This window comes from Acomys russatus, chromosome 9, assembly GCF_903995435.1.
Source record: "Acomys russatus chromosome 9, mAcoRus1.1, whole genome shotgun sequence".
NCBI classification, from domain to species: Eukaryota; Metazoa; Chordata; class Mammalia; order Rodentia; family Muridae; genus Acomys; species Acomys russatus.
In genome coordinates, this window is record NC_067145.1 from 43089415 (window position 1) to 43101595 (window position 12181).

The 12181-nt window shown below is 45.9% G+C and overlaps 1 protein-coding gene across 13 annotated transcripts in view; it reads right to left on the reverse strand.

Annotated features, from left to right (window-relative positions):
• Nucleotides 1–12181, reverse strand: part of Kiaa1217 (KIAA1217 ortholog) — a 302809-nt gene that overhangs the window by 18451 nt on the left and 272177 nt on the right. For all 13 annotated transcript variants that reach the window (XM_051151247.1, XM_051151246.1, XM_051151250.1 and 10 more), the window contains 4 exons: nucleotides 8286–8461; nucleotides 5335–5465; nucleotides 4635–4782; nucleotides 657–1104 (listed from right to left, as the gene is read on the reverse strand). In XM_051151247.1, coding sequence (XP_051007204.1) covers nucleotides 657–1104; nucleotides 4635–4782; nucleotides 5335–5465; nucleotides 8286–8461 — 903 coding nt within the window. The remainder of the gene's footprint in view (nucleotides 1–656; nucleotides 1105–4634; nucleotides 4783–5334; nucleotides 5466–8285; nucleotides 8462–12181) is intronic.

The window sequence follows — 12181 nt, forward strand, 5'->3', positions numbered from 1 at the left end:
GTGTTTCTCACAGCAACAGAAAGCAAGCTAGGACAGCACCTTTTCTGCTTCCCAGATACTAGTGACTTTCAGGGTAGGAGGCAAACCCTCTCCAAGCTTGCCTCTAGCACGGTGGCACAGTGTGCACTGGCTCAGAAAACGCACCGCCTCATTTCTCTGCAAGCTCACATTCAGCCACCTCGGGTGAGCACAGAATATTCCAGATCTGCCCCTTGAGTACTGGCAGATGCTCCCTCTCTGGTCCATGAGAGCTGGCTGCTCAACACACGCACTAGTGTGCCACTGAACCATTTGCCTCCAGATTAGGGGTCATCTTCTCACACCTACGTTTTTTCTCAACCCTACTACTGTATTCTGTTTCTAAGAAAATCTAAAAAAAAAAAAAAAAAAAAAAAAGAAATAAAGAAAATCTAAAAACAAACCCTTAAATAGCTATAAAAAAAGTTATTTTTAGTCAAACTGTATATTTGGTTCATATTATATTCATATTAATACACAGTCCTGTTCTCACTCTCTCTCTCTCTCTCTCTCTCTCACACACACACACCATATCCATACATTGGCGTTTAAATATACAACAATCAGAATATAAATTCCCAGAAGGAAAGGGCAACGTTATGTTTATGAGGTCATGAGAAATGGAAATAGGGCTCTACCTCAACAGACACTGCCCTGTTCTTGGCACTCACACTATGGGTTTCTTCAATGAACAAGTACTGTATGGAGGAACCATTCATTGGGGTCTGTGGAGACTGGGGGGCTGGAGCCGAATGTGGTGCAGAGGTTACTTCCTGTGTGATTGCTGTGTGGGCACTGGTCCCTCCAGGCAAGTTCTGGGCTGGATTCAGCAAGGCTGAGGAGTGCTGGGAGGGCTGCATGACCACAGGTGAGCTCTGTACATGGTGAACTGTCATGGTGGATAGGGGCACCACTTCTGACTTCACATCACCGGGGCTTCCGGTGCTACTGTGGAGGGACTGTCCAGGTGAGTGGGCTGTGTCCTCCTGGTGCTTCAGGACCTCTGCAGCTGTGGCTTTCTCCATGGCGACATACTGTGCAGCCTGGGCTGCATCTGTGCCTTTCAGGAGCCCGTCAGTGACATGCCTAGGAGAAGCCACGTACAGCGGGGGTCAAACGGTGATGAGTCATCTCCACGCTGTCTCTGTGGTACCAGTGTCAGTACCAGTTTAGATGAAAACATTTAAAAACAAAAACAAAAACAGAACCACTTCCAGAACAGTTCGGTTAAGGAATGAGGGTTACCCTGGCAACTTTCCAAAGCCATGTAATTCTTTCTTCAAAAGGTGGTAGTGCGTTGTGTGTGTGTGTGTGGGGGGGGGCGGTGCCTGCTCATGTGTGTGTGAATTCAGACACTGCCTCCCATCTTGCCATGGGTGTCCTCATGTTATTATACCTGGTACTACATGGGTTCTTGGGATTTGAACTCAGGTCCTCATGCTTTATGGCAAGTGCCCTTACCCATTGAACCCTGCCATCAGCCCCAGGAGATATTCTCTCTCTCTCTCTCTTTTTTTTTTTGTTTTTTGAGACAGGGTTTCTCTGTGTAGCCTTGGCCATCCTGGACTCACTTTGTAGACCAGGCTGGCCTCGAAATCACAGCGATCCACCTGCCTCTGCCTCCCGAGTGCTTATTCTCTTTCTTTTATGGTAACACTATTGTGCCCAGATTGAGACTAGTCCTCACTGCTTGGAAGTGGTGAATGGAAGTGAACACATGTCTATCAATAAGCTCTCCTCCATCTTCCTTGGCCTATAAAGCTCCCAAATACACTCAGTTCTCACTCAGAAGCTTCTAGAAGCCTCCAAACTCCCCTTGGACTGTAAGACAGGTCAGCTTATATGTCATCTTGTCACTATCTTCTCCTTTACATGTACTCAACCAAATCTTTCCAATTGAAGGTCAACTATGACTTCAGACTGTGGTGTGTTTTGTCCCCCCTCCCACCTTCCTTTGTTTTGGTGGTGTCATTTTTCTTTTTTTGCAGTGCTAAAGCTTTTCTACCCAGGACCCCAAACATGCTACACAAGTGTCCTACAACTAATTTATAACCATGTGCTTGGGTTTTGAGAGAGTCTGTGTAGCTCATGCTGATCTTGAACTTGTGATCCTCTTGAGGTCTGGGATTACAAGTATGTGCTGCCTTGCCTGGTTCTTTGGAAGTCATTCAAAGTGATGTATCCATTCCCACACATGGTACAGTAGAAAATACAGTAGTCTTTGAAAGTAGATACCCTTGTGTTTGAGTATGAGTTCTAACATGCTCTGGAATGCCAGGAACTTGTCACTGTTGAGGCTCAGGTACTTCTGTATAATGTAATGATAGCAATAAAGATAACACCTTCTTATAGGCAGGCGTTGGTACACACCTTTAATTCCAGCATTAGGAAGGCAGAGGCAGGCCAATATCTGAGTTCAAGGCCAGCCTGGTCTACAGAGTGAGTTTCAGAACAGGTAGAGCTATGCAGAGAAACCCTATCTTGAAAAACAAACAAACAAACAAACAAACAAACAAACAACAAACAAACAAGGATAGTGCCTTCTATGGTGAGTGTGTCTTAGGGTAAATACTGTAACGTTATGTATCAAGAAACGTCAAACAGGGAGGCTGGAGAGATGGCTCAGCAGTTAAGAGCACTGGCTACTGTTCCAAAGGTCCTGAGTTCAATTCCCAGCAACGACATGGTGGCTCACAGCCATTTATGAGATCTGGTGCCCTCTTCTGGTGTGAATATGCAGGTGTACAAGGCAAGCAGAATATTGTATGCATAATAATAAGTAAATAAATCTTCAAAAAAAAAGAAATGTCAAACAGAACACTTAATCCCTATATTTTATTTAGTTTTGCATTCTTTTCTTACTAGAATGCTCTTTCTCTTTTTTCTGATTTGAACAAAAGACTCATTGACCTATGACTTTCCTCTGCTTGTCACATCTCTGTGTCTTTTACTTTTTGCTTTACCTAGTAGAGGCTACTTCAGTCTCTAAGTCTTCTGAGTATTCAAAGCACATGATCCCACCTTCTTTAAGGCCTTGCGCTCACTGGTTCTAAGACAAACACTGACAAATACAGTGCTGGGTATAGGAACATCCTTCAACTGTTTTCCAGAGAGAAAGGTCGTTGCTCTCTGCCAGCCCACTGTTTTCATTTAATAAGGTTGGCTCTAACATCTGGGAAACAGCTTAATGAAGAAGTTCTTCAACCCATCTTTATTTATTTATTTATTTATAACATTTTACCAATTTATTTTATTTTTTTAAAGATTTATATTTTATACAGTATTCTGCCCACATGTGCGCCTGCCCACCACAAGAATGCACTGAGTCTCATTACAGATGTCAACCCATCTTTATTGTAGTGGAGGAAAAATTCACTTCATCAGTAGAACTGAATGACCCTTTGGGAAGGAGTCGTGCATACAGCTCCTTTCTGGATGGTCTCTGTGGACTTAGATCTCCTTTGGCATTGGGTTTTCCTGCAGTTGACCATACAACCGCTTTGGAGAGTTATCTTGTTGAGGTTGGTTATTGCTAAAAAAAATCGAACCTGCTTCTTAGGATCAGCACCCGAAAGCTGCCTGCATGCTCAATATAGTTCCCTTCTAAATCTGACAGAGCAGTGCTTCTCAACTTCCCAATGCCGTGACCCTTAATACAGTTCCTCGTGTTGTGCTGACCCCCAACCATAAAATAGTTTTGCTACTGTTATGAATTGTTATGTAGGATATCTGATATGCGACCCCTGTGAAAGGGTTGCTTGGCTCTCAAGTGGGTTGGGATCCACAGGTTGAGAACCACTTTGACTGAGTGATTATTCAGGGGACAAAAGTCCTACAAAGAGCTTTTGACACATTACTTCTGCTTGGGAACACTCCCTCCCCTCCTTCCTTTCTTTGTGTGTGTGTGTGTGTGTGTGTGTGTATGTGTTGTCCTCCATGGCTGAGTAAATCTTAGGCAAATGTTCTACCACTGAGCTGCATCCAGCCTTTCTAAGCACATTTACACTGTGTATGAGATTCTAGAATTTTTCCATTGAAAGCTATAGATCACGCAGTGATTTCTCCAGGTCTTTGTTCACAGTAATGATCTCTGATGAGCACGTCCACTCAGGGGTGTTTAACTTCTTTCCTAGGGGGATACCAGCATGCTCCCAGATACTTGTAGTAGATAAACATTTGACTCAGTTTTCCTACCTGAAGTCTCCTATGCCCTCAAGGTGAAGAGAGCTAATGGATTATTTTAATTAGTTCTTCACCTATAAAATGTTACAAAACATCAGTTGATTGAAAAAGAAACCTATTTACTTATTTAATTTTGCTTTTAAATTCATTGTTAGTCTTTACCGCAGTAGGGAATCAAACCCAGGAGCACACCCTGTCATCAAGCCTAGGACTTGATGAATGATTTCAAAGCCTATGATGGGTCCAGTGCAAACGTCTACACTGAGAAATTAGACCCTTAGGCCACATTGTAACAAATGTTTGGGGGCCAAAGGAGTTGAGGGTACTCCTCAGAATGCCATAAATTGGGAGTGATAAGTCACGAAGTCACTACAAGCAGGCCCTTAGAGCCTGTGGCCCGCCCCCAGCCACCCCGTCAGGACCACGACAGTCACCTCCGCAACATCGTCAGGACATCCGTCATGTTCCTCACACGCTTCAGGAGACTGTCCAGCTTGTGTGGTTCTTCCTTCAGGAACCTTACTGCCTCAACTTCTATGCGCAGGACAGCACGCATCTTGTTTTGCAAGGTTGGAAATTCTCCTACAGGCCAGACCAGCAGTGAGTTATGGAACAGGGAGGCCGAATAACCACGCCCACCCGACTCCTGTGACCTGGGTAGCACAGAGAAGTCCCTTGCCTACACGTGTAGGGCGGCCGTGGGTTAAGAGCACAGAAGATGGTCAGACCAAATGACCTTGGATAAGGTCACAGCCCCTCTAGGTCCATTCCCTGTGTATTATGGGTAAGGCTAACTGAAAATTAGGGTTCTTTTTCATGAGTCTGGTATGTCAGTAAGGCTCAGTAAAAGGGAATAAAAATTTTTAGTACTATTGTTCAGTTTCCATCTTCGGCACCCTCTATAAGGGTCCTCTAAGAAGTCTTGAATGAATCTTCCACTATCTGAAGGATTGTTTATTTATTTACGTGTTTATTTGAAACACGGTCTCACTGTTTCCCTAGGCAGGTCTCAACTGAGTTCAAGGGATCCTCCTGCCTCAGCCTCCTGAGCAGCTGGGATGACAGGTCCATACTGAAAGATTCTTAAACACAAGCAGCACACTTCCACCGTCCCCGTTCCAGCGGAAGACTCACCTTTGAGAGTGGCCACAGCCTCTCCCACTTGTCGTAGGAGGAAAGCTCCATCCTCCACATCTTTCAGGGTCACCACTCGGCCAGCGGATGAAGAGTCCTTCTTCAAGTCCTCAACAAAGTCCTCCAGCTCCCTGTGGGGGAGACAGATAGCAGATGGAACTGAGCAGAAAGGACGGATGAAGGAGCAGCGTGCTCTCCATTTTCCACTGCATCCCAGCATCCCTTAGGCTTCCACGAAGGAGATGGGAGCGTGCTGTGTTGGAACATTTCATGGACGTATAAGGCAACTACAGGAGGGTTCTCCTGTGCCTGTCATTTGAGGCCCAGATTGGTCAGGGCTGTGTGTATGTGTGTGTGTGTGTGTGTGTGTGTGTGTGTGTGTGTGTGTGTGTGTGTGTGTGCGCATGGGAGTGTGGGGGAGACTTGTGGCTCGCTGAAGACAGTTTTTAATTGTCAGTGGTATTCATGCCAGCTGAGACAGCAATGTGTCCGCTTGATTACCGGGAAGGAGAGAAAGACAGATGAAGGAAGTAGTGGTAGACTAGAGATGGGGGCAGGAGATGTGGGTGCTGGGGCAGGTGGGAGGCGTGGCAGTCCTGAGCCAGCACTGTAGTGGCATCAGATCAGACAGCCAGGTTTCTCAATTTTGATACCAGACATTTTGGACCAAATACTTCCTTCTTTGCTTGCTTGCTTCCTTCCTTCTTCTTCTTCCTTTTTTTTTTTTTTTTTTTTTTTTTTTTAGCTCAGGACTGTCTTCTGCACTGAAGACTGTTTAGCTGCATGACTGGCCTCTCTACCTGTTAAGTACTAACAACAAGGGATTCCAAATTTCAGTAATTTGTGACACCCGTGAATGTCCTTTGGCATTGTTAAGTGTCTCTGGGAGAGCGAGGGCAAAACTGCCCTCAAAATTCCCTAATGGATAACCTGTAGTATATATGATTGTCCCATCAACAATGACTGTTTCTCTTCTAAGCACTTAGAGATCTAATTTCTGGTAAGTGTGTGTGTGTGTGTGTGTGTGTGTGTGTGTGTGTGTGCGCGCACGTGCGCGCATGTGTATACAGATACTAACTCCAACAGAGCTGAGTTACATTTTTCCACTTGAAGAAACTTGCCTGCAAATTCAAGAGAAAGATTTTCTTAAAAATTAGTAAGAAGAGAATGCTGAGAAATGCCGGACCACTAGGTGGCAGTAAATGACTGCCAACTGTAACTCGGAGCCCTATTGGAGCGGACAGAGGATGCCCTTTCCTCTAGGTGAGTGAGTGGAGGGAGCAGAGGAGGACAGGCCACACATGGCACATCTGACCTCTCCTGAGCAGGGAGATGGAGTGTTTGGTGACGCTAGCCATTCTGACATAAAAATTTCAGGCCAAAGGGGAACACTGTGGCTCCTGTTTCTACATTTGCAATTCTCTCCTGGTGTTATGTTAGTGTACCCACAGGACATGCTAACATGGCTGCTCCCTGAGGTGGGAACTGGACCAGCCCTTGTGACACTTCTAAATATGGTCATCTGGTGAGAGAAATTCCCAGCTAGACTAAGCACAGTCTCCTGCGTGTGTTGACTGTACTGTGTCCAATCCACAGGCTTTGATGAAGCCCTTGCAAGCTAAGACTCCAGTGTTAGCTCAGTTCCATCAACCACTCACACACAGGTCAGTATGCAACTACACCTCTGAGGAGACGTTTTGTGACCCAAGGCCACTCTAACTAAACAAAATCCTAGGTTAGTTTCTCATCCATAGTCTGCCTCCTGTATGTCAGAGCCTGGCAACCAGAAGATCCCCAAACTCCGCTTCCCTTTGCTGGGCAGCAGGAAACCTCTCACACCATTGTCCTGCCAGGTCCTAAGCTTGCGGTTCCTATTTAAAGCACTGAAGGTTACTTTCATTAATTCGGAAGATTGTAAAAGAGACAATGCAGCTGAAAATGAACACAGGCCATCCTTTGAAAGTCATCAATGGGCTTTTGAAATGATGGCTTTGCTTAACAAGATGTCAGATCTTCATGGGTGCTACCAATTACAGCACTGACTGAAGTTGCTTCCTAGTCTGCCTTTGTTAAAAGGAAGCATATTGTTTGTTAGAAATGAACTTAAGGTGACTCTTACTAGAAGCCCATTTTTTTTTTCCCATAGAAAACCATGAAAGACCTAGACTCAATTCTTCTCTGTTCTTTTCAACCTCAGTTTCACCTCTTGTCTTCACGCTTGTGGAACCTAAGCCATACAGGCTCTAGGAAGAGTGTTTCTTTTCTGGAGTTTAGAAGGAAAGAGAAAGGAGGCGAGCCGGGGAAGAGTAGTCACTGCTTTCTCAGCGGCACTCATCTTCCCTAACCTCTGCTCTCGTGCCCTACAGACCCACACAGTTACTCTAATTCACGTCTATGTAAGGCATAAGGGACATCTGTGATAATATCAAGGGGACATATTTCATAAACTGTAAACTAGTGTTGTATGCATATGATGTGCGACTGTGTGTGCAAGGGCACATGTGTGTGCAAGGGCACATGTGTGGAGGCCAGAGGACAACTTCCTGGCATTGGTTCTGTTGCTCTACTGTGGGTTCCCATGGTCTTCCAGTCATGGCAAGCACAGCCCAGACCAATGTCAAGCAGGTCTCCAAAGCAGGAGTATGGCCTGTGGAAGGCACCATGCAGATGAGAATGGCACAGTTCAGACATGTGGCATCATTAGTACTGCATACCCAATTCTCCTGCCAGGCCCCGCAGCCATGATTCTCTGAGGATGCTACACACTTTCCTGGTCCAGAGACATATCGTCATGGGGACTGTTGAGTTTCCCAGGGTCAGCAGAACTATGAGGTGCACAGTAGGTGAGAGAGAGGGGTGGGGGGAGAGAGACAGAGGGAGGGAGAGAGAGAGAGAAGCTAAGAGCACCCTGGAAACAAGAAGTTCTTATCCTCAGGGTGACCTGCACCCACCTTAACTTCTTAACAATCCTCTCTTCTTCGTGAAGGTACTTCTGCCTCTCTTGCTCCACCAGGGTGCGCTGGCGTTGCACCGGATCCTCCAGCCTCTTCATCGTCTCCTTCACTTTGCTACTGATTTCCAGCTCAGCCTTCTTCAGCATTGCCCTCAGAATCTCCTGGTTCTGCAGCTGTTGAACAAAAGAAATCAGCCTCTATTGGCTTTGCCTGTCTGCCATCGTGAAGGCTGAATGCCCTGCTGTGTTCCAAAGAGAAAACCACAGCTGAATCTTTATTTTGGTAAGAAAGAGGAGAGGGGTGGACTGTATACAGTATTGCTTCCTCACAGAATAGCTGAGTTTTAGAAGGCAACTGACAGCTGAACTTCAGTTTCTATGCCTGTAAAAAAGGTAGAATCTTTTCCACTCTACACACACACACACACACACACACACACACACACACAAACTCTCATGGACATGATTTTATAGAGGTGCCAAGAGCACTAGCGCTGGAAGCCAAGTGTTTAATCAGCCCTCCATCCGTCTTAGCTGACTAGAGACTTGGGCATGCCACTTAGACTCTCTCCATCTCCATTTCACTTTTCTCTGATGATATGGGCTCTTCTCTCCTTGGAAGGGCTACTCTGAGGCTCTCATGAATACTCAATGACCATTGACTTGATGGGAGTTTTTCAGGATGTCTTTAAAAAGTTACTCTGCACTCTGTGGTTTGTTTGGCTTCATGTCACAATACCATGGAATTACAGCTCCTTACCAGGTGGCATTCAGTACTGATGGTGACAAGGATAGGGAGTCCAGATGAGACCAAGGCTTTTGGGAACTTCCTAACTTCACTGGATTTGACAAAGTGTGCATGTGCATCCAAGCCCATAATGTTTGTAGGGTTTCCAGAGCCCACTGTCTTTTCATTTCATGGAGCAATGAACACGCCAAGTTTGCAGCTAGTCTTCAGAAGATGCTGGTCAATGCTTGCATCTTTGAGAAAGGACAATGCTAGGCTTTCATATGTCCACAATGTGACTGTCCTTGATCAGGCTCAGCACCAACAATTGTATTATACTCATTAGCCTGTCCCTAAGCACTGCTTACCCCCAAACCCCAGAGTGACCTTCAGTTGTTTACACTGTTTTCTAGACCCTTGTCCACTACAAGGTATCGCCTCACAGGATTGGGGATGCTGTTGTCATCTGCCCCATTATCTCTTCACACTGAGAGGAAGTGCAGTTTGACTATGGGACCACATGTTCAAAGCCTCATTATGGTCTTTATTCTGTGAACAAAGAGTAAACTGGGTCACATGCAAAGGCACCATTGTGTTCCAGCATCAGTGCATGATTCCAAGAGGTGATTCTTGGCTAAAGAGATTACAGCTATGGAATGCTACTAAGTTTCCACGGCTACAAATAAGGAAGTGTGGTAACTGGACAGTGCTTTTGGCCCGTTGTGGGGATTTAGTGAGAACTGAAAAAAAAAAAAAAAAGGTTAGGACAGCATCTGGTACAAAGCCTGCTCTGAGTGCGTGTCACCTATTGTAACCAGAGAGCAGAAACCTGGCGGCTGGGGGTGGGGGGGAGGCTTGTGGTTGTGTCTGGGTGAGAGCCAAATCAAAGTTTACCGCTTTTGGTGACCTCTGTGACTCACAGTCATGGTCACACAGCTTTGCTGATATCCTTTTACTGTGCTCCTAAAATCAGTCAGTACATGGCAGACACATGGCACCTGCTCGTTGTCTATACCTGAGGCTCTAGCGCCTCCAACGCTTTCTATAGCCACACCAACACCCTTTGGTCTTTCTGACTCACTGAGCTCCTTGCTGCCACAGGGACCTTGTACCTGCTCTTCCCACTTCCTGAAATGGTCTTCCTCCTGCTTGCTAATTTCTGCTCTAGGAAGAGGATCCGATACACATCCTTTGAATAGATGAGCTCAGGCAGCCATATTGATAACAGAGAGAATTGTTCTCTAAGCGGTTACATTAGGGAGTGACCCACTTGGGCTCAGCCTGGCTGTGCTGCAGAGTCTGCGGTCTCTGGTCAACACTGTATATACAGGTCAATGAAACATGAACAGCAACACTGCCTTCTATGAAAGCTGTGCTCAGATTCAGGACTATGAAGGGGAGGTACAGTGAATGGAGACATACAAGGCACGAAGAAGTACTTGATTGAATAGTTGGAAAGGTTCTGGGTGTCTGGGTCTTGTGAGAAAAAGAGTCTGATTTAGCTGGTTTGGGATGCAAACTGAGCATTGGGATTTTTTTTTTTTTTTTTTAAATTCCTGGCATGGTTTTTCTAATGTAGCCCTGGCTGTCCTGGACTTGCTCTGTAGACCAGGCTGGTCTCAAACTCATAGAGATCCACCTGCCTCTGCCTCCCAAGTGCTGGGATTAAAGGTGTGTGCCACCACCGCCTGGTGAGTGAATGTGTTTTACCACCAAGGGCAGTGTCGTGGTTTAGGAATGGGTTCATAATGGGAGGGTATCACTGTGCTGTGCGCTACAACACAGCTCTATGCTACAACCTTCCTGCTCACACCCCACAATGAAACATGTTCAAATAACACTGCCGTATCCTTAGTAGTAGACACTAAAATGATTATCAAAAATAGGAATTATTGCTGGGAGGGCCTTCAAATTGGAATGTGAAAGGCAGGAAGTAGAACGCCCCCCCCCCCAGAGGTCATGTGACTTATTTAGGCTCATTGGCAGATTGATAGGCTCAATCAAGATTAGAAAGAGTCCATTTTTATCATTTCATCCCAAATTATTCTTCTATCTTGGCAAGAGTCTTGTTCCAGGCTACAAGCACACTTCCTAGCACACAGTGGCTAAATATAGCCTTTCTGACACAGCTACGGATATCCTGGAAGACAATTCCACGTAACATATGAGAGTTACCACGCGAGCAGATTAGAAGAGGATTGGCTGTTGCTGAGTGCTAGGCATATCTGTCTCCTTTCCAAACAGGAGGCTTCGTGGGATTCAACTGAGGGAAACAGAGAGGGAGCCTCTCACAAACAGCTAATTTCTTAGTTCACTTCCTACTCCCTCCCTGTCTAGTCTCTAACCATCATCACCCCTTGGCCACGAATATGGCCTGGTTTATCCCAGCAGAGTGCAAAAAGAAAAGCCACGGGCATGGTGAGGCTCCCCAGCTCTCTCCTAAGCTGTTGTCAGCATCTAAGAGGATTGGAAAGGCTTGCATTTCAGTTGTTGAGAGAACAACCAACTCTGTGAAGGGACAGTAAGATATATACCCTCCCTCGCATTTAGACACAGTTCCTCTAGTCCACAGATGCGTCTGCCAGGAAACACCACAGAAACGAAGAGTCAGCATTTTCTTGTCACTCCCAAAATTTCCTTCATGGTCCTTCAGGTTTGTAACCTGTAGCCCAAGGAAGCCACCCACGTTTTCTCTCACCATAGACTAGTCCCTCCTGTCCTAGAACAGCATGCACACGGCATTACAGTTGTTCTCCGTTGTGTCTGGCTTCTTTCACTCGGTGCTCCCAGCCCCATGGGGAAATGGGACTCAGGGCCTTGCGAATGCCAGGCAACTGCTCTGGCCCCGAGCTACACCACCAGCCCAGCGCAGAGCTCTTGAGATCCCAGCCATGCTCTTTCAGCCGTTCATTCTTTTTATGGCTGAGGGACGTATGTATGGGCATACTAAATATTTTAATTTTGACCTGATTCTGGTGATCTTGCTGAAGTCACTTATTTCGAACAGAACCTTTGTAGCTCTTTTTAAATTTTACGTGAAGTCGTGTCGTTTTTTTGAGAAAAGCTATGTACAAAGTACACTTTCCCGTCGTGTGCCCACATTTCCCTTGCTGGTGCTGATCCTTGGTGTGCTTGCTTAGACAGTCAGTTCAGCGCTAAATAGAAGT